The following is a 22,268-nucleotide window of genomic DNA, read 5'->3' on the forward strand; positions in this document are numbered from 1 at the left end:
CCCCATCTCAAGGGGGGCTGAGGCATCCTAGGCCTGCCCTGTGACCAGATTACATCTGTGCTGTGCTGTACCCTGGAGAAGCAATAAACTCCCTCTATTCTACTGGCCGGCGGAGTCGGTCCGTGCCATTACGAGGGTGCAGGAGGCGGGGAACCCCGACACGCTGCTACAACAGGAATCTCAGTGTTGCATAGCAATCTCCCCCTGCGTCCTGTGCACATCAGGCTTGTCTGCCAGGGGGGCGGCCAGAGGTCGGATTTACCCAGCTGCTCTCGCTAGCAGTGGGGAAATCCAAGCAGCACCACACGCTGCCCCATGCTCTGTTAGCTCTGTCCACTGCCTCGGTGCTCTGTGACACCTAGCTCCATGCAGGGGCAAAGGATCAGGCCACTGACTTGGCCATGGTGATTCCTGCGTTTGGGAGCTTCAGCTGACAGCATCATACCATGCTCTGCTAGTTCCACCTCACCGGCTTGGGCGTGGCAGGTCAGACGGTCTGATCGCAGTGGTCGCCTCTGCCCTTCCTGTCTGGGCATTCCCTAGCCCCCGTGCTTGGCGCCAGCATCCAGCGGACGTGGCTGATGAAATCACCACCGCCAGCCGTGCTGCGCTCGGGGCTAAATACAACGTGAGAACACGAGAACGGCCACACGGGGTCAGACCAAGGGTCCATCTAGCCCAGGATCCTGCCTTTCTCCATGAACGGAAGCCAAGCCCGGGAAGAAGCCAGCTGAGTTGGGGTCAAAGGGATCTTCTCCCCTGATTAGCGAGGAAAGCAGAGCATGGTGCAGGCGGGCAAAGGATCGAGACCTCAGTCCCTGTGCTGACACCCGGCTTGGGTACTTGGCTGTAGAGTTCTCTGCGGGGGAGCTCCCCTGAGTCTTCCCAAGTAACTCACACTACAGGCTCGCAGGCCTGGCTCTCTGTCTCTAGCTTAGCTCCAAGCAGTGAAACATACTAACTGCTGGGGAAATTCAGCCTTTTCCTAGCTGCCAGAAGGGCGGAAACGTTTGTGCTGCTGCCCAGGCGGTGCCCGAATCAGACGAGCCATTGTTGGAAGGTGGGTCTGGGAGAGGAGAAGCGCCCAGGTCAGTGCCCAGCATGGGGAAAGGAGGGACGTGGCTGGGTTCACTGTGCCCTGCCGATGGGGCACTCCAGTGAAGTCAATGGAGATTCCATGCCCCCGGGGCTCCGTGAAGCCCAGCTGTTTGGGATTCCATGTGTCCAGGCTCAGAGAGGAGGATTCCAGCCAGTCTTGGAGCATTTCTCATCACGCTACCACCAGTGGACAGACACACGCCAGAATCAACATCCCTTTGCCCATAGTTACTGGTGGGAAATAAACTCTTAGCCCTGCTCCTCTCCAGTCAGCTTGAGAAGAGCCTTCACAAAAGGCCAAGCAGCAGTCTTGTCCAATTCCTTCACACTAGCACCTTCCCACGAGGTAGGTGGTGTGGCATCAGCAGCATTCATTGGGGCATCTCTAGATCTTGCCGTGCATAGATAAAACTCTAAGGGTATGTCTACACTACAAAGTTAATTCGAACTAACAGACGTTAGTTCGAATTAACTTTGATAGGCGCTACACATACAAACCGCTAGTTCAAACTTAATTCGAACTAGCGGAGCGCTTAATTCGAACTAGGTAAACCTCATTCTACGAGGACTAACGCCTAGTTCGAATTAACTAGTTCGAATTAAGGGCTGTGTAGCCACTTAATTCGAACTAGTGGGAGGCTAGCCCTCCCCAGCTTTCCCTGGTGGCCACTCTGGGCACAACCAGGGAAACTCTTCTGCCCCCCTCCCGGCCCCGGACCCCTTAAAGGGGCACGGGCTGGCTACGGTGCCCGTGCCAGGTGCAAGCCTGCCAGCACCCAGCCAGCAGACCCTGCACCTGGCACAGCTCGAGCCGGCCACCCGCTGCCACCCAGCCCTCCGCCTCTTCCCGGGACCAGGCTGGCAGCTCCTGGGAGCCTGCCCAGGTCCGCAAGAGGCGGGCACCCGCCTGGGCTAGTGCAGTCATCGTGGACCTCATCCACAATCTCCGCACTAGGCACAGGAAAGTGGCTGTCTAGGGCAGGAGAGCTGCCAGCCTGGCCACCCAGGAGCAGGTTGTCATGAAAATCAAGGAGGTCCACTGAAACCCCCAACCCTGAGCCCTGAGCTTACAATGGCCATACTGGGTCAGACCAAAGGTCCATCTAGCCCAGTAGCCTGTCTGCCGACAGCGGCCAACCCAAGGTACCCTGGAGGGGATGGACTGAAACAATGACCAAGCCATTTGTCTCGTGCCATCCATCTGCAGCCTTCCACAAACTTTGGGCAGGGACACCACACCTACCCCCTGGCTAATACCACTCCATGAACCCAACCTCCATGACTTGATCTAACTTCTCTTTAAACGCTGTTCTAGTTCTAGCCTTCACAGCCTCCTGCAGCAAGGAGTTCCACAGGTTGACTATTTGCTTTGTGAAGAACTTTCTGTTGTTAGTTTGAAGCCTGCTACCCATTCATTTCATTTGGTGTCCTCTAGTCCTTCTATTATGGGAACTAATGAAGAACTTTTCTTTATGCACCCTCTCCACACCACTCATGCTTTTATAGACCTCTATCATATCCCCCCTCAGTCTCCTCTTTTCTAAGCTGAGAAGTCCAAGTCTCTTTATCCTCTCTTCATATGGGACCTGTTCCAAACCCCTGATCATTTTAGTTGCCCTCCCCTCTCCCACCCACTCTCTTCCCCGTCCCACCTTCTTTTCCCAGTCTCTCCGAGTTTTGTTCAATAAAGAGAGTTTCTATTTTTGAACACACGTGTCCTTTATTTTGAACATCAGAAAGGGGGGCTAGGGAGGGGTAAGTGGAAGGAGGTGAGAGAGGAATGGGGTACGAGCCCCCAATGGGGAGGACTGGGCTGGCTCTGCGGGCTCCTCGGGGTGGAAACTCTCCTGAAGCCCCTTGATTGACCCCCCCCCCCCGGATGGCGGCCTGCGGCAAGTGCAGCCGGTCTGATGGCCGAGTGCTGTGATGTGTCGAGTGTGGGCACTCAGGGCACTCCAAGCCAGGACTGCTTTGCAAGCGGGGAACCCTGAGAACTGTCTGTCTGGGATGGGGGTCGGGTCCCTTTAAGCACAGCCCTCGGCTAGCCTGAGGCAGCAGCTCCACACTCTAAGTCCTAATCTGATGCCCTGCTGGCACTGCTTCCGGCCAGCCTTAACCTCGGTTCAGGGTCCACTCAGTGTGGACATGCTAGTTTGAATTAGCAAAACACTAATTCGAACTAGTTTTTAAGTCTAGATGCACTAATTCGAATTACCTTAGTTCGACTTAACTAATTCGAACTAAGTTAGTTCGAATTAGTGCTGTAGTGTAGACATACCCTAACACACGTGCTCCACTAACAAGCCTATGGTAGATAAAAGACCCACTACTTCTGTTGACCACCAACAGGGATTTTCCTTTAGCTTCTCTGGTCTAGATCGGATGGTGTGATGGCGCGTTGGGGTTTTCCCGTCTCCTGCACCCCCGTAGTGGCACGGACAGACTCCACCAGCCCAGTAGAACAGAGGGAGTTTATTGCTTCTCCAGGATACAGCACAGCACAGATGTCATCTGGTTACAGGGCAGGCCTAGGATGCCTCAGCCCCCCTTGAGATGGGGGAGCCTGGGCCCCTAAATCCCAGCCCGTTGTCTAGGCTGCTTCCTCCATGATACCAGCCAGAAACCTAACTCACTCACTTCCAGCCCTGCCCCCAGCCAGGGCTCCACTCCCCTTCTTCCCATTGTTCCACTCCCTCGGAGATAACTCGTCAGACAGGTTTGGAGCCCCCTTGCATAATGACTCATCCCCTGCCCTGCTGGGCCGTGCTGCAGACAGCAGCCAGTGGAGGTCACTCACAACCCACTGCCCAGCACAGCAACCAGCAAGGTACCCCCCACTACGTCAGACGGACATGCTTTTTATTTCCCATGCCCTGCAGAGCAAAGCGTGGATGGATGGAGGGAAGCCAGCCACTATGTGAAAAGACATAGAGAAGGAATAATTCTTCAGCCTTCTTCCGAAAGTCATAAGAATGTAAGAACATAAGAACAGCTCTACTGGGTCAGACCAAAGGTCCATCCAGCCCTGTATCCTGTCTGCCGACAGTGGCCAATGCCAGGTGCCCCAGAGGGAGTGAACCGAACAAGTAACGATCAAACGACCTCTCTCCTGCCATCCCTCTCCACCCTCTGACAAACAGAAGCTAGGGCCACCATTCCTTACCCATCCTGGCTAATAGCCATTTATGGACTTAAGCTCCATGAATTTATCTAGTTCTCTTTTAAACCCTGTTATAGTCCTGGCCTTCACAACCTCCTCAGGCAAGGAGTTCCACAGATTGACTATGCGCCATGTAAAGAAGTTCCTTTTATTTGTTTTAAACCTGCTGCCCATTAGTTTCATTTGGTGGCCCCTAGTTCTTATATTATGGGAACAAGTAAATAACTTTTCCTTATTCACTTTCTCCACACCACTCAGGATTTTATAGACCTCTATTATATCCCCCCCATTAGTCAAAGTCAGTGTGAAAGCAGCTCTCTTGCTTTCCATCTTTTGTGGAATGCAATGTGCTAAGGCTGTTCCTGACACATCACCGACTGTCTGAAAGGTTCACAATTCCAGCTCTGCCTTCCCACCTGCTAATGGGAGAAGAATCGCTGAGTGACACTAATGGGGCCGGGTGCTTAGAACACAGGCAGGAGAGCTCTTCCATTAGCTGCGGAAGCCACCGTCGCGGGCGTCTCCGTTTAAGGGATGACGGCTGCCTCTTAAAAATAGTGCTGGCTGTTAAAGAACAGAAATAGCTCTTCTCCTCCAAGGTCAGGGATCTCGCAGGCCCGGCGGTGCTGTTAACTCTGCATGTGCCAAGGGGGCAGGACACGATGTCATCTTCTTACCTAGCTCCCCCTCTCTCGGCCGCTCCCAGTTTCACCCCACCGCATAGAACAGGATCTTAGCCTCTCTCCGGGCAGAGCAATGAAATGCTTTTAGCTTCCAGGGAGCTCCAACCAGAAAAGCTTTTGGCTCCAGCCCCAGTGAGGCACTCTCTGTGTCTGAGCTTGACTCAGATCCTCCGAGCATTCATTCCTGGTTAATCATTTGCTATTGGTGTTGGCTTTGCTGAACCAGCAGCGCACAAAGAAGCAAGTTTCCAGCAGAGGCCTGGGGAACCCGCCTGGCACCTAGAACCATAGAGCTGGAAGAGACCTCAGGAGTCATCGAGTCCAGCCCCCTGCCCAAGGCAGGACCAATCCCAACTAAATCAACCCAGCCAGGGCTTTGTCAAGCCGAGACTTAAACACCTCTAGGGATGGAGATTCCACCACCTCCCTAGGGAACCCATCCCAGTGCTTCACCCCCCTCCTAGAGAAATAGCTTTTCCTGGTTAGCCAACTCAGACTAGATCCCCTGGGCACCATGGCTCCGTGCGCCGGTAGGGCAACTTAGACCTATGCATAGCGGCAGCCACTTCCTAGAATCCCGTGGCCAAATCCTGAGAGGTGGCAAGGCCTGGTTCTCTTGGCACGTCCTGTTCCCATGATGGGCCTCACACTGGGGGTGGAAACTGCAGCAGCTGAGGACCAAGCCAAGGGGCACAGATGAGGCATGACTGCCTTCACCATCTCTCTCTCTCTAAACGCCACCTCTGATCTACTGCCCCTGTTCAACACCAGCCCTTTGGTTTGTAAGGGTTCTGTACAGGCTGGCTGTGTCTAGACTGCATCCCTTTTCCGTAAAGGGGATGCAAATTAGACATGTCGCAATTGCAAATGAAGAGGGGATTTAAATCCTCCCGCTTCATTTGCATACAAATGGCTGCCGCTTTTTTCCGGCTCCGGGCTTGGCCGGAAAAAAGCGCCAGTCTAGACGGGGATCTTTCGGAAAATAAAGCCGTTTCCGAAAGATCCCTTATTTCTTTTTTTAAGAGGAATAAGGGATCTTTCGGAAAAGGCTTTATTTTCCGAAAGATCCCCATCTAGACTGGCGCTTTTTTCCGGCCAAGCCGCGAGCCGGAAAAAAGCGGCAGCCATGTTTATGCAAACGAAGCGGGGGGATTTAAATCCCCTCTTCATTTGCAATTGCGATGTGTCTAATTTGCATCCCTTTTACGGAAAAGGGATGCAGTCTAGACACAGCCGCTGTGTGGTCTGTCGTGGTCCTTAGACCCTCGGGGAGTTTACGTCGCAGTGTGGGGCCAGCAAGCCCCAACAAAATCCTGTCTCCTGAACCAGTTAGGGTGTGAGGTTCTGCTGCAGCAGAGCTCTCCAGCTGGGTGGTTTTAGTGAGCTTGGGCTCAGGCCAGTGACTGAAAACACGGACCTTACCCCTCAAGTCAGGCCGACGTACTTGCCGTAGCCCGTGCTGCTAAAGAGACACGCTGCCACCTTCTGTGCTAGCTGGAGTTTCCCAAGCCCTGACGGCTCCAGCCCAGGTATCGCCTAGTGCTGTAAGCCAGAGGATAGGCCCGAATAACTGAGGCCGGGTCATCTTCCACCAGGATGGAACAGAGTCCCCCCGCCAACCGGAGATGCTATTTCTGAGCGACCCGGCACCGTGGTCTCTTGGCTTCTCTATGCAAAGAATCTAGGCGGCAGCAATAGCCGTAGGTTGCCTGGTTCTTTCCCCAAGAGCCAGGGGTGTTAAGACTTGGCTCCTGAGCATCGTTCTACTTGGATCATTCCAGCTGGGCTCCTTAAATTCGCCCTGTAGCATCAGCAGGATGCGGCATTCCTCTTCACTTCCTGTCCTGCGGTGGTGTGCAAGGCTGGTGTCAAGCAGCAGATGTGTCCAGTCCTGACGCTGGCTACATTTAAGCATGTGTGGGGGTGGAAGGGGGGGGGGAGTCAAACAGGATCTGTAGCCTCCCCCCCTACTTCCAATCTAATCCTTACAATGTGGCTTTTCTGATGCTTGGAGATCTTTGGGCAAAAGAGGCTATGGAAGTGCAACATGTTTATTACGCCCATGGCTCCCTCCTCCTGGCACAGGATAAATGGCTGGGCTTAATTTTAACTTCAGTTTTTCAAGTCAGTGCAGCTGGCCTGTTCTTTAGGTTGTGTCCAGATCTGGGCACCACATTTCAAGAAAGCTGTGGAGAAATGGGAGAAGGTCCAGAGAAGAGCAACAATGACGAAAGGTCTAGAGAACATGAGCTATGAGGGAAGACTGAAAGAACTGGGCGTGTTTAGTTTGGAAAAGAGAAGACTGAGAGGGGACAGGGTAATAGTTTTCAGGTATCTAAAAGGGTGTCACAAGGCGGAGGGAGAGGAATTGTTCTCCTTGGCCTCTGAGGCTAGGACAAGAAGCAATGGGCTTAAATTGCAGCAAGGGAGGTTCAGGTTGAACATTAGGAAAAACTTCCGGTCAGGGTGGTTAAACAGGAATAAGTTGCCTAGGGAGGTTGTGGAATCTCCATCACTAGAGATATTTAAGAGCAGGTTAGACAGACACCTGTCAGGGATGGTCTAGATCACGGGTGGGCAATAATTTCTAAGGGGAGGGACACGTCAAGATTTTGGTAAGTGGCCAAGGGCTGCACTTTTCCATGGAAGGGCTGTGGGGTCTGGGATGGAGGTTGGGTGCAGACGGGAGCTCAGGGTAGCTGATTGGGGTGCAGGAGAAGGTAGGGGTCTGAGAGGGAGTTTGGGTGAAGGAGGGGGTTCACAGCATGCAAAACTCCCCCCTTTCCCATAGTGCAGAGAGGCAGATGGAGCAGTCAGAGGCTCTGAGCCCTAGATTTGCTCCCTGCCTGTGGGTCCAATGGGGTGGGTCACAGGCTGGACTGAAAGGCTTGGTGGGCCGGACACCCCCCCATATTTTGCCCACCCCGATCTAGATGGTATTTGGTCCTGTCTTGAGAGCAGGGGACTGGACCTGATGACATCTTGAGGTCCCTTCCAGAGCTAATATTCTGTGATTCTATACCTTGATCCTCCTTTGTTAAGTGCTTTGTGATCCCCTGCTGAAAGGTGCTTTATTTGAGAGAACATTGTTATTCTGTTCTTTACCAAAGAGCTTATGTTAAAATTACATATTTAAGATTGCATAACCTTAACTCTGCCCTCTGGTTATGGGCTACAAGACACTCTTTATTTACATGATCATCTACTGGTTTTCCACAGCACCTGCCTCATTCAGGGCACAAGCTGCATGGCACGCAGCAAACAAGACAGCTGCTCAAGGTGTGTTCCCTGCCTCATTCATTGAACAAGGGCTGGGGCAGAGGGCTTGCAGAGGAAATGGCGTGTGACCACAAAATTAAAGACTACACCACAATGCACATGTTCAAGAGGCAGAGTTAAGGTTGGCTGGACAACCTCACTTTTGGCACTTCCTGGCTTTGGGGGGCTTGACCATGTGGATATAATGTTCTTTCAACAGCGTCTGGAATCTCCTTGATTTTGAAGAAAACGGAGGTTATTAAACAGGATTCTCCCATGCGGCCAGTCAACTGGCTTCTTTCTCTCTGTCCCGACAAAGTCCCGCTGAAGTCAGCCACTGCTCCTCCGTCTTGGCCTGGGCCCCTAACACGATGGGCTCGTGTTCCTCCATCTTCATCTCTAGGGGAAGCAACTGCCCCTGCCCCGCTCCTCCATCCCAGCCTGCAGCCCCAAGACCGGGGACCCCCGCCCCCTGTTGCCCTGCAGGCTAATATCACAGCGACACCGCCACACCGACTTCCCCAGGCATTTAATATTAACAGTAATCGAAGATGCCAGGGGACAGGCTAGCGCTGGCCCCTCCCTGCTGTCCTCCTGCCCGCAGCGGACAGAGCCTGGTTTCCTGTAGCCCAGGAGGCAGCAAGCTCCCAGGACAAACGACCCCACTCCAAGCTCAACTTCAGGCTCCCACCAGCCTCTTCGTGCTCCCACCAGTGCCCTTGAGCCGAGCACCCCAGCCGTGACTCCGCTCCTCCCCGTCTCTTCCTCCCCGTGGCTGGGCATTGGGCTTCCCCTTCGCACGCGCTGCTTGCAAACCCTTTGCCCGTGGGGTCGTGGGACTGGGCCGCCGGGGGAAGGAGAGAAGTGGCGCTTGGGGGCAAGGGGGCAGCAGCCGTGATGGGAGCCTTCGACCGGTTCCCCCGCGGGGCGGCTTCGGCAGCAGTGATACGGAACGGCCGGGGTTAGCCGCCCTCTGCCTGGGGAAGGGTTCATGCTTCCACCAGCAGAAGCACTCTGGGAAGGGCTTTCCCCGGGCTGGCTGTCCGGTGGCGGCTGCCTTTGCGTGGCTTGCCGTTTCAAAGACAGGGAGAGATCTTTAAAAAGCCAGGGTGCCCCAAACCCCTCCCGGAGCAGTGGCTGGCACCAGCCCAGCCCGCACCCTTCCGGTTTCAGTTCAGGACTCAAGAAGAAGCAAAACGCAGCTGCTGAAGGGTGGGGAGACTCTCCCAGGGGAAGCCGTGGGCCTGAACCGTCCGTTGCAATGCATCTTCCCCGCCCCCTCCCTGGGGTTCGGCCGCAGCCAGCCAGGTGACGGCGGAGGTGGCGTCTGCTTCAGTAGTGCACCCCGGAGAGGCAGCGCCAGGTCCTGCGCCCGTTACCAGCGGATTCATTTTCCTTACATACACCACAGTCGCGTATTGGTTTGTGGCTGCGGTTGGCTTTGCCGCAGGAGAAGACGGTTAGGTCCAGGGACTGGCACGCGCTCCAGGAGCTCCCCCCTGGTCTCTACGCGGCCCCGGCCGGGTGAGCAGGGACAACGCCATGTGACTTGTGTGTACCCGGACTCTCCGGCTGGCTCTCCCCTCTCCCAAAAGGACCTGGCAACAAAACAAGAGACAACAGGCTGACTCCCGGGGAGCTCTCCCTGCCCCGCTGGCTCCAGCTGTCCCTCCCCACGCACGTCTTACAGGGCTGCTCTCTCCACCCTGTGGGGTCCGGAGCGAAGCTTTGCAGCCCCTCCGTTTGCCCGTGGCATCAGTAAGGGAAGGGTGGCACAGCGGGGGACGGGGGGGGGAGTTCAGGGAGGGGCTGGGAATCTAGACCATTGCAGGGCAAAATGTCAGAGCCCCACAGTTAGGCCCCCAGGGCCTCTCTGAGCCCCTCAATAGCCTGGGCCGGGTTGTCAGAAGTGCCGGGAGCGGCTACGTCGCCTCCCCAGGCGAGATGTGGGCACGGTGCAGGCGCCGGCTTGCTTGTGTTTACCCACAGTGCAGCTCTCTGACCCTGCCTGTCGGCTCTCCGATCCCATCCGCTCCCGCACCTCTTGTAGAGCAGTGGGTCTCAAACGTGCTGGCCCGGGGCCCACCCTGCGCAACGCAGACCTTTCCGCGGGCCACCAGACAGCCACCCGTGATAACAAAATGGGTGTAGGAGGGGGTGAGGGTGCGGGGTCTGGCTGGGAAGTAAGGTGCAGGAGTGGGCCGAGGGTGGGGGGGTCTGGGCAGGAGGGGGTGGGATGTAGTTGGGGTGCGAGCTCTGGGCAGGAGGGAGTGGGCAGGAGTGGGCTGAGGGCAGGGGGTCTGGGCAGGAGGGGGTGGGGTGCAATTAGGGGTGTGAGCTCTGGGCAGGAGGGAGGGGGCAGGAGCAGGGTGGTGTGGGGGGGGTCACGGCAGGTGGAAGGGTGCATGATGGGGATGGAGGTGTGAGGTCTGAGCACGGGGGGCTCTGTGCCTCCCTCTACTCCCAGGCATCATCTCCCGCTGCTCCCATTGGCCATGATTCTGGCCAATGGGAGCAGTGGGGAAAGTCCCTGCACTACCGTTCCCCAATTTTAGAACCAGACCTCCTGGTTTGATGCCCACGGAGAGCCGGGCCAGGGGCAGCAGGGAGGGGGATGGGAACTGGAAAGTGCCACTGGGTTCCCCCCCTCTGCCCTCTGGCACACACCGGTGCCACACGCATGATGCAGAGCCCCGCAAACGCATGATGCAGAGCCCTACAAACAAGCAGGAACGACCGAAGCCCTGAATTACCTGGGGTGTTAGGCCACCAGCTCGTACGTTTCAAAGAAGCTGGAGAGAGAGGAAACAAGGAGGGAAGGTTAGTTTTCCTTCTACACGTCCCATGGTGATGCTCCGTCGCTGACAGCGCCACACTTGGCGCAAACGTGGGTCATTACACGAGGGCGACGGGAACAAGGGGTGAACTCCAGCTCAGTTTCCCCGCTTCCTATATTGCTACTTTGGGGAACCGGTATCAATCAGCCAGCGGGGCGAGGCAGGGGCGAAGGGCTGACCCTCTCTTGTGCCTGCCCTCTGAGGAATGCGCCTTGGAATGGGAGATGCTCGAGGAAGCCCTAGCCCCGGCCGGTAAGTGCTTCCCAGACACTCCCCTCTGCAGAGGCTGGAGTGCAGGCGGAAGGACTGGCCTGCGACAGAAGATTGGAGAACTCAGCATTTGGGGCTGGGAGGTCAGACTCAACCTCTGCACCACCTCTGCGAAGTGCACAGCCGACCGAGCACCCCCCGTCAGCCAGCCTGGCCACAGGGGATGGCGTCGCACTGGGGCTTGTGCTGGGAAGTGCTCAGCTTTGGCTCCTGCAAACCCAGGAGTCTCTGGCTGTAGCAGCCACAGACTTGTCCACCCACCGAGCCTCCCTTTCGGGATTCCTGTTAGAGAAGGGGGGCTGGCGAGGGAACCATTTCCCCACTTGCCAGGCCAAGTCCTTCCTTGCACAGCGCACGAGGCTCGCACGGTGAACGCACGAGGGCCCCTCCAGGCTTTGTCACAGGGAGTCCAAACACCCTTGGGACGTGGAGAACAGCTCTGGGCAAACAGCCCCTGGTCCAAAGCACTCAGCACCTCAAAGCCTTGTTATGGTCCTGAGCATGCTGGGGGGAAGAGTTGTACAAGGGAGCCCTGTCCTTTTAGGAATTAAACCACACCCACAGGCAGTGTGGCTTAGTGGTTAGAGCACAGCTGAAGACGCAGAACTTGGGCAGGGTTAATCATTGTCCCCCAATCATCCCCAGGGTGCAGCACGGGTCGGGTGTTTGCATTTCCATTCCAGGCCCATTCTACCCCTGCCTGGACCGGGCAGGGTGTGAACCACTCATGCCTGGGAAGGAACGTAGCATCGGCAGGCTGCGGAGCCTGGCTTTTCACTGGACTCCCGCTCAGAGTTCTAAGGTGCCCGTTGCGGTGGCCTCTGGGCACGGGCAGAGCCCAGTGCCGAGTGCAGCCTATGATGCTGCCTGCTGACAGCACAGCGCCGGCGGGTCAGACCATTAGGCAGCGTTTCCTGGCTGGAGATCTGGGCTGCCTAAGCCCCGCACGGCCCTTGTGCTCCCCAGCTGGCGGGCGGCCTGGCTGGGACATGCACGGAACGTGGCCCCCGGACTCTCCGCCTCGCTCCTGGGAGGCCGGCAGGACGGAGACAGGGCACCGCTGCCAGCTCCAGGGTCAGCCCCTGACTCTTGCCCTGAGCAAGAGCAGAGGAGGGGAAGCAAACGCAAAGCGGCGGCTGGCTGTGCCCCAGCGCTGCCAGGGCAGGGAGCTGGAAGGCCTCTCTCCCCGCCCCCTCTGCCAAGCCGAAAGCCAATCGTATCCCATGTTCCACCGCAGCGGTCGTTATAAACCTGAGGGAAGACAGGGCCTGGGCTGCCCAGCCTGGAGCTCCCAGCCGAGGGGCGCCAGTACTAGTGGGATGGAAACGCAGGGGTCGTGACGTCAGAGCTGGGAAGTGCTGGGCCCTTCCTGCCCCACAGCAGACAGCCCGGGCAGGGTGGGGCGAGCTTCTCCAAGGATGCCTGGCCGACGGGTCGGGCCCCAGCCCTGAACTGACCCCTTTAGAGAGGCCTGTTCAGTCCTCTGTGGAGAGGCCAGTTAGTGGCCCATTGGGAAGATGGCGGTTACACGTGAAGGCCTGTCAGCTAGCCACTGGGCTGAGCGCCACCAACTCATCTCATGGAAGGAACCCACTGGAGCGGGGGCTTCTGCCACTGGCGTGAGAGCCACCCAGGTCACGTCACTCCAAGCCACCGAGCAGGAAGGAGGTTCAGTCCCTGCTGACCGGGCTGGTGGCTGAAAAGCAACCACCCACGGCAGGGAGGGGGAGCTGGCCAGGATGAACTCTTCCCGCCAGCAGCCTTCCTCAGACCCTGCTGCGCTGCTCTCAGGGGTCAGGAGAAAAGCTTCTGGTCAGGTTTATAACAGCAATAAGGCCCAAGCCCCAGGCCGGATCCGATAACGACCAGCTCTTTGCTAACCAGCTGGTCCTCATCTGAGCCTCCGACGGGTGGTTCGGGCCTTGTTGCTTAAGCGGCCCAGCGAGGTTTCCACGTGGGTAGAAGACCCGTTTGGCAAATCCCAGCCTGTCTGGCAGCTCCGTGCGCTGCCACTGTGCGTGGACAGAGTCCAGAGCGAGGCCGAGGGAAAGGAAAGGGACGGAGAGCAGAGCTGTAAAGGAGAAGGCATTTCAAAGCAGCGACCCCAATTAACAGGAGAAATCATCAGCTGAACTGCATCCCCTGTTGCTGCATCACGCCTGCCGGTCCCCTCCCTGCATCTGCTGGGGTGGGTTAACCAGCACGAGCCAGGAAGGACCCTTGTCCCCCGGCTCTGTGCGATCTGAAACGACGACTAGAATCCGCAGCCACAGAGCGGAAGGAGCTGTTCTCACTCTCAGGGAAACGGCCGGGGCGTGCAGCGCCTCCGCCCTGCTCTCGTCCCCCCTGCTCCGGGCTGCGTGCCCGGCAGGTGTGATGCACCGAGCCCGTGGGATGCGGCTCCCCTGCACCGTGAAACCCGGCCCCGATTGGTTGTCACTCACAGTTAGCGGATCAGCAGCAAAAGCAGCCACACTGTTCCTCATCTCATTCTCATTGCCCCGCAGAGGGATGAGCGAGATGTTACCCAACCTGGAGTCCTGCTGCGTCCGCGATGCCCGCACCTTGGAGGATTCGGAGGGCCAGATGTTCCCGCCGTTCTGGGGAGGGAGAGCCGGCAGTGAGAGCGGGCGGGGGCAGGGATGGGATCGTGCCAGCCGACGGAGCCTCACTGCGAGCTCTTCAGTTCAGAACCGAGCTCAGCGGCGCCGGAGCCCTCGCGACGCTCCGGCCACAGGCCTCCACTCTGACCCTGAGGTCTCCATGTGCCACCCAGCCCTGGGCCTGTGCTCTGCCTGCTCTCCCGCAGAACCAGAGCCCACTACAGTGCTGTGCGCCCTGCCCGCTGGGAACGGCACTAAGAGCCACCCGGCACGGCCCCGCTCCGCCACCTGCCTATGGACTTATCCAGCTCCCATCACACCAACACTGCCCCCATTGTACAGGCGGGAGAACTGAGGCACGGGCAGGCTAAGTGAGTTGCCCAAGGCCACACAGGATGGTTGGGCGGGGCGGGACCTGAGCGCTGGTCTCCCACAACCCGGCCCACCCTTCTTCTCGCACAGGCTGGGGGAAATGCAGGGGCTGTGTGGCTGCAAAATGCCACGGTCCCCTCAGACTAGCAGCGTGGCTGCAGGAGAGATGCAGCCCAGCCTTTATCGAAGGGATGGCAAGGGGGTGGCGTTAAGGGACCGCAGGCTGGGCCCACGCACAAGGCCGGGGCTGTATGAGCCATGAGGAAAGGCTCCTCCCTATCTCCCTGCCCTGCCCTGGCGGTACCTGTACATAGAGGAAGGTCGCAAACCACTCCCGCATCTCCATCTGGGTGTCGCAGCACAGGTACCTGGGGAGGGGATCAGAGGGGGTGGTCAGGGTGGGAGCGTCCAGGCGGAGGTGACGTGAGCCGTGACACAAGCCTCTCCTGTCCCCGGCCAGCCGGCCTCCAGCACAGGGAATGCCATGACTCGCAAGCCACCTGCGGCAGAAATGCCATGGCCCAGGCAAAACACGGCCAGGCCCACAGACCAGCCCGCTGGCTCACACTCCAGGCTGCCTCAGCGGCTGCTCTTCCACACGGCAGCAGGATGGCACCTGCCCAGTGCAGGGGCTGCCGGCTGCTCTTGGTCCAGCCCTGCTATTTGGATCCGGGTGGGATACCAGGAAGCAGGGCCGACTCTAGAGAGCCGTGACCCTGCAGTGCTCCTGGCTTGTATATCAGTGACATGTTCCCCCAGGGCAGGTCTCCTTTCACGCATGGGTTTGTTTGCAGGGAGAGACTGATTCTGGCTCCTGGCTCATCAGACTGGTTTGAGTCACGCATCTGATTTGGCCTTGGGGCCAGCTTGTAAGCCAGGCTCTTCAGGCATTCGGAAGCAGGCCCCAAGCTTACTGGGCTCCCCACACCTCTCAGGATATGGCTGCTTTTTGCAGTTGCTAGGAAGACTGCGGCTGTCAGGCCATGGAGGTGCCTTGGTATCATTCATCATAGACACAGACAGCTGTGTGTCGAGTGATCTGCTCCCGACACCATCATTAGCGATCAGAGAACATCTGGAGTGTCTGAGGATGAAAGCTGCTCTGGGAAGCTGAGATAATTAGACCGAGGGCAGCTAGACAGCAGAGCCAGAGGGAGGGACTCTAGAGGGATGGCTGGCTGAAGAAATGGAGAGCGGTTCCTTTAAATAAAACTATGTTGGACATGCTGAGGAGAGGGAGACATGACAGAGGCCACTCCTCTTTCCTGGGTGGAATCAGAATGGTTGGACTGTGTGTCAGAGACCCCGCACTGTCAATAGCGATTCTCATTTAGCTCAAGTGACTGGCCCTACAGGTGGGGGTTCTAAGTGGCATGGGGGGAGCCAGGCTGGTGTTGAATTTGTGCCAGTGATCACTGTGCAGGCAGACCTTGGCCTGGTACATTTCTATGCAGAAACGCCTCCTCCTCTCTGAGGCGCCTACGAAAGTCCCTGTAGGCCTTGGGGGCCTGCGCATGGTTCTGTTTCTGACAGGGGCTCCGCCTTGATCCCTGCCTGCCTGGACTCCCGCGTGTTGGGGTCTGCGCTTAACCAACAGCCCTCCTCCAGCAAAGCCCCCCACGCTCACCACTGCTGCTTTTCATGCTTCTCGTTTTCATAGAACACGGTGAAGCCCCAGCTGCACGGGAGAGAAGACGAGAGCAGAACAATGAATTCCAAGGCTTCCTCTCCCCATCTGCGCCGCGTCCTCCAGGTTCGTAAGTTTCCCAATACAGCCAAGCTGGCGTCCCAGCGACCACAAGCCCCAGTGTGTTACCGTAGCAAACTGTTGCGATTTGTCACCCCTGCCAGGCACTTTCCTCCATGGCCTTTGCCTTCAGAGAGGTCAGGTGGCCCTGGAGTCGATTATCGGCAACCTCTGGCAATGAGAGGAACACTCCACAAAGGGCACAAAGCGCCACGGGACAATAAAATCATCCCAAGTTTTGTGGTGCATTTGATCCCAGTGGATCCCCAAGTTTGGCTGAGGATGAAATGCAGCCACCTCTGGGGGGGAGGGGGGAGCGTGCGTGCAGGATGTTTAACAGCACAACACAGCGTTGGTGTGTGTATGTGTGTGCGCGTGTGTGCAGGATGTTTAACAGCACAACACAGCGTTGGGGTGTGTGTGTGTGTGTGTGTGCGTGCAGGATGTTTAACAGCACAACACAGCGTTGGTGTGTGTATGTGTGTGTGTGAGTGTGCGTGCAGGATGTTTAACAGCACAACACAGCGTTGGTGTGTGTATGTGTGTGTGTGTGTGCGTGCAGGATGTTTAACAGCACAACACAGCGTTGGTGTGTGTATGTGTGTGCGCGTGTGTGCAGGATGTTTAACAGCACAACACAGCGTTGGTGTGTGTATGTGCGTGCGTGCGTGTGTGCAGGATGTTTAACAGCACAACACAGCGTTGGTGTGTGTATGTGCGTGCGTGCGTGTGTGCAGGATGTTTAACAGCACAACACAGCGTTGGTGTGTGTATGTGCGTGCGTGTGTGTGCGTGCATGATGTTTAACAGCACAACACAGTGTTCCACCGCAGGGCAGGCCACGAAGACGTGGAACTGTGATTCTTGCCAGCTTTCACCAGTGTCCAACCCACAAGATGCCCCGGCCACAGGTGTCCCAACCCGCCAGTGTGACAGCCATGCCTGAATCAACACCGCAACCTTCCGGGTGTGAGTGGAGCCCTGGCAGAGGTGCCAGCTCTACCGCCCTCTGCGTGGCACCGACCTCCCACGGGAATATTGGGGCATCCTGGACAGGAGCATGGCACCAGGCCCAACCCAGCCCCACCACCCCAAGGAAGAGCCAAGCAATGCCGGAATCCGAATGGGGCTAGCCAGCCACGGCCCCTCGTGGCTCCAGCCCGCTCCCTGCCCCCTCTTACGTGGTCAATTCAGACCCACCTGCAGCAGGACTGCCTGACCTGGATGTCCCACCCCCAGCGTGGTGTACGGGATAGATCACCCCAGAAGGACACATGGCAATGCTGTGCCTCGGGCATCCCTCTGCTACTGCTCTGCGCTTCCCAGCCCCAGCACGGTCTGTTTGAGCATCCCCCTCTCTGCCTTGTGCTAGGTTCTAGGGAATAAAAGTCCAGGAGGCACCTGCAGACTTCCAGAGACACCCCAGGGGCCGCAGCGGCAGCCTTCCCACCTCCCGAGCTAAGCAGGGGCCGGGCGGAAGGGGACTTGGAAGGGAGCCTGCCAGGAAAATGTCAGCGCTGCCGCAAGCCGTGGTGATGCGACTGCAGGCGGCCCTTTCCTCAGAGACCCATGTGTGTCACTAAGGAGTTGGTCTGAGGTCCCCCAGCTGCCTTGCACAAGAGCTGGTGTGTTGGCACGAGTGCCATGGCCAGACTGCACGAGGGAGCGTGACCTCGCTCTCTGGAACTGGTCACCAGTGCCCAGCACGCCGGCCTTTGAAGGGACCAGCACGAGCATCTAGTCTGACCAACCACGCCTTGCAGGCCAGACCCTCTCCCACCCACGCCTGCAGCAGACCCCGAACTGCTGGCTGAGTCCCCAACTCAGGAGCTCACGACATCTCCTGGCTACCCCGCGCTGAGCCCTCTCCACTCCGAGGGGCCCGGGAGGCGGGCGTGGAATCAGGGCAAGCTGGCTCGGGCTGGGGTGATGTGCCCAGCTCTGCAGGGAGCAGCTCCTCAACCCTGGAAGGGCTCCCCCTTGGCGGGATGGGGCTCTGGGGATGCCGGGGGAGGGAGGGAGAGGAGCCCTGGGTCTCCAGGAGGCTGTGGGCACAGCCGGAGCTTGGGGAGGGAGAGGACTGCGGCGCGCTAGCCTGCTCTGCCATCTAGTGGCAAGAAGCCCGAGAGCAGGAGAAGCCCCAGTGGTTCCTTTGCTGCAGGCAGGCGCGACACCAGCACCAGGGAACAGCAGCGAGCAGCAAGGTGGCTCCCGGGGCTTTCCACACCCCTGGTTCATGTGCAACGGGCAGTCTCTAACGCTGCCTTCCCAGCAGAGAAACCACAGTGCTATCCCCGAGGCAGCATGGCGCCTAGCCCCACAACTTGGCTTTAGCTGAGAGTGCTGTGGGTCAAGGGCGTATGGGAGTTCAGCCCTCCTGGGTCTGCCACTGCATGGCCGTGGACAAAGCCACCTTCCTTCTTTGTGCCTCAGTTTCCCCTTCTGCAAAACGGGGCAGTGCTATTGGCCTAGGATGACCATCACCTCCATAGGAGTCATGAGTAAGTGCAATGAACCCTATATCCTGACCAGGGCCCCCGGGCACGACTGCGACACAGCAATGAATAGCTGGAAGGAACGACAGCAGCGCTCTTCCGACTGCTTATTTCTGCGCCGAGGTTGTGCCCGGAGGCCCCGTTCAGCATCCTCCCTGCACTGCATGGGGCTCAGAACACTAACAAGTGGAGCCCTGCAGTCAGCTGAGCCATCACCCCCCCCCCCCCCGTTTCAGACATGGGGAAACTGAGGCACGGAATGGCCAAATGAGTCACCAGAGGTCACCCAGCTATTTGCTGGCAGAGCCAGGAGTTGAATCCAGAGCTCCCCACTCCCTAGGTCCCTGTCGACTAGCCCTTGCTCTCTGCATTCCCGTGATGGCCTCCTGGCTTCCTGTTCCCAGGCCGGACTGAGGCCAGGTCCCATGTGAAGCGCCGCTGCTCAAACTCTGAGCCGCTGCTCACCAGGACGGAGGGCGGAGTTTCTTCTTAACTCCCAGGAAGACTTTCAGATTCTTGACTGGCCACTCTTTCTCCGGCCTGTGGCTCTGGGGAGACAGGAGGAGAAGGGGGAGTCAGACACCGCCCAACGCTGGCAGCAAACCCTCCACCACAGCGCAGGAGTGCGGGATCCGAACCGGCCTTCCAGGTCTGATCGCAGGGGACAGTCACTCCAGGGAGCGCAGCTTCGGGGAGCAGGACGCCAAAGCAACACACACAAAGAGGAAGGGTTTTCATCTCCCTCCCACAGAGATACTCTTCTGGGATGGACAGACATGAATATAAGGCCTTCCTAGAGACCAGCCTGTGACTGAGCACCAAGGACCAAGAGATGATGCAGGGCTGTTCTCCTGACTCGGCTGGATCCTGTTAGCTCAGGGGTGGGCAATCATTTTTGCTCAGTGGGCCACTTCATACATTTTAGAAGTGGCCCCGGGCCACCCCGGAAGGAGTGGGGCTACCCCACCCCTAGACCATGATTCTTCTGGGGGTGGGGGAGCCACTTTGCCCCCCTTCCCACTAGGCACCCATGCCCTGGAAGAGGCTTGGCACGCTCCCCCTCCCCCAGGCCAATCGGGGTCTTGGGGGCGGGGGAGCATGGGAAGCCTCCTCCCGCCCTGCAAGAAGCACGTGGCGCTTTGAAGTACTGCGGGCTCCGTGGCAGAGCGGAGAAGGCTTCACGCAGCTCCCCTGCCCCCAGACCTTAACTGGCCTGTGAGCAGGGGAGCGGCAGGGCCTCCGCAGGCCGGATCCACCCGTTTGGCAGGTCACATCCAGCCCGTGGGGGCCCTTGTGCCCACCCCTGTGTCAGCTCCAGACTCGGAGACGCAGAGACGCAGCCCTGTGTTTGTGGCTGGGCCCACGCGCACGTAACCACAATGCGCCCAGCCGCCTGCCCCCAGCCCGAGGCCACGCTCTTCTGTGGGACGTCACGCCATCCCTCCAGACCCTGGCGTCCCACAGCAGGCGAGGGCCTCGGCGTGGCCCAGGTGGTAGCTGGACCCAGAATCCACAAGGACCTTGTTTCCAGGAAACCATCCCGGATGCCAGAGGCTAAAGGAGAGGAGGGCGGAGGCCGCAGGTGAGAGCAGCCCCCTGCGGGTCTTCCCCCGTGGCGTCAGGTGAGAGGCAGGGATGGGAGAGAGAGACGTCTCTGCCGGACGGAGCAGGGCCCCAGCCACGCCCCAAGGTCCAGACACGATACGTGGACTCATTTCCCTGGGCCAGCCAGCCCCCCTCGCCTGCCCTTGGCTCCCTGCTAATGGAGTTATTGTCTGCGCCTCCTGGGCAGCCTTGTTCCACTAACACCGGCCCCCAAGCCTGGCTGGAGACCTAGACATCCTGGCTGGCTGCTGGGTGTGAAATTCCACATGTGCCCGAGTGGAGGGAAGGGCTGCCTTCTGGGGTGGGCCTGTCCGAACATGTTACATGCCAACGCGCCACTTTCCCATTGGCTCACGGGGGAGTCACAGGAGAGAGTGTAGACGTGTGGCATGCCCATGTACCCCAGGTCTGCTTTATCCCACCCCGTGCTCGGGGGAGGGCTGACTTTGGGTCTGAACTTTGTCCCTGGCCCCCTCCTTCTAAAGGTCCAACCAAACTCCCAAACTCTGCTCTCGGGGCTCTCAAACCATCCAGCATGTGGTGGCGTGAGCCCACGGTTCCTATTTACCAGGCCTTGTTATGCTGGGGCACGATCCAGGCCCCGGGGGGTTCCTGCTTGGGTCCGGTTCAAGAACGGCCGGCTATATTCATGTGGACAAGCCTCAGGCACGTTGCACACACAGACGAGGCGAACTGTAATTACTAAGCCATCGATCTCACACTGAGCCACTTACAGACGCGCCCCTGGGTCGCAGTTTGGCATTGACAATGCTGATCACACGCAGGGCGGAGCCGCATTGCTCGGTCACCTGCCCGCGAGCGGCTGATGGAGGGAGAGGAATTGCTCAGGCTAACGTGTGTGTGTGTGTGTGTGTGTGTGGAGGGAGAGGAATTGCTCAGGCTAACACGTGTGTGGGGGGGGGGGGAGTGAAACTGGCCAGCTGTGCAAAGCGTATCCCCTCTGCCGCCCATTCACCCTCCTGCCTGGGAAGGCCTGCTCCCCTGGCCCCACAGGGCAGCCGGAGGCACCCCTCCCAGGGATAATGGACCTCCTGCAGCTCCCTCGTTAATCTTGGGAACAATGTCACTCCACAGATGAGCATTGGGAGTGGATTACAACAGTGTTTACAGCCCAGCAGCTCAAGCATTGCCGAGGGGCCAGACTCCTTAATATTTCAGCCATCCCCCCCCCCCCGCATACAAGGATCCAAAACCTGCCCACTACGGCAGCAGCTGAGCTGGTGGTACTGCCTCCTAGCGCACCGGGAGGGGGTGACAATCTGGTCAAAGTCTCCTCTTGAAATATTCCATGTCCCACCTCAGCCAGGAAGCAAGGAGGATGCAGTAGGGCCCTGCCCTAGGACTTGGGAGACCGGATTCAATACAGTGATCTGTCACAAACGCCACGTGGGACCTTGGCCAAGTCATTTAGCCTCAGTTTCCCCCATACCAACTCTGCCCTGCCTCCCAGGGGTATTCTGTGGTAACAGAGATACGGGGGATTTTCAGAAAACTTGGTGAAGGGCCATTGGTCCCTACCAGTTCTATGATTTTATGATTATATAAGCCTGCCTTCATGGGGGCAGCTGGAACGGCTGTAGGATACAGTGGGGAGAAGCTGAGATTTTTTTTCTCTGTTGCTTCAGGGATCACACCCTAAAACCCCCTGTGCTATTCTACAGGAATAGCCCAAGGCACTCGTCAGAGATCTACCGTTTTATATCAGTACTATCCAATGCTGCCATATTCCCCCCAATATTTCCTTTTGTGATTGGGTGAATCAGCTTTTTTTTCAGATAAGGAAAACACACTCACACTCACACGTTTCAGGGGGTAGCTGAGTTAGTCTGTACAGAAAAAAGCAACAAATGGTCTGGTAGCACTTTATAGACTAACAAAACACGTAGATGGGATCATGAGCTTTCGTGGGCACAACCCACTTCTTCAAATGACCAGAGTCATCGGAAGAAGTGGGCTGTGCCCACGAAAGCTCATGATCCCATCTACGTGTTTTGTTAGTCTATAAAGTGCTACCAGACCATCTGTTGTTTTTTTACACACACGCGTGTTGAGCAACTGGATTTGGGTGTGACCCAGGGCGAGTTTGTAAGGCAAGAGAGCAAATCAAAGCCCTCGGAGC

The 22,268-nt window shown here is 57.8% G+C and overlaps 1 protein-coding gene across 9 annotated transcripts in view; it reads right to left on the minus strand.

The window, feature by feature from the left end:
• Positions 1 to 7,995: 7,995 nt before the first annotated feature.
• Positions 7,996 to 22,268, minus strand: part of ARAP1 (ArfGAP with RhoGAP domain, ankyrin repeat and PH domain 1) — a 213,665-nt gene continuing 199,392 nt past the window's right edge. For 6 of the 9 annotated variants that reach the window (XR_012900822.2, XR_016348579.1, XR_012900821.2 and 3 more), the window contains 5 exons: positions 18,989 to 19,071; positions 15,909 to 15,959; positions 14,586 to 14,649; positions 10,953 to 13,906; positions 7,996 to 9,797 (listed from right to left, as the gene is read on the minus strand). Coding sequence is in view for 2 of the 9 variants with exons in the window: in XM_089775808.1 (XP_089631934.1) it covers positions 10,983 to 10,991; positions 13,751 to 13,906; positions 14,586 to 14,649; positions 15,909 to 15,959; positions 18,989 to 19,071 (363 nt within the window). In the remaining 7 variants the exon portion in view is untranslated. The remainder of the gene's footprint in view (positions 9,798 to 10,952; positions 13,907 to 14,585; positions 14,650 to 15,908; positions 15,960 to 18,988; positions 19,072 to 22,268) is intronic. The other 3 variants (XR_016348578.1, XM_089775809.1, XM_089775808.1) reach the window with 3 other exon arrangements.

Source organism: Pelodiscus sinensis, chromosome 1 (assembly GCF_052426305.1).
Source record: "Pelodiscus sinensis isolate ZL-2025 chromosome 1, ASM5242630v1, whole genome shotgun sequence".
NCBI classification, from domain to species: Eukaryota; Metazoa; Chordata; order Testudines; family Trionychidae; genus Pelodiscus; species Pelodiscus sinensis.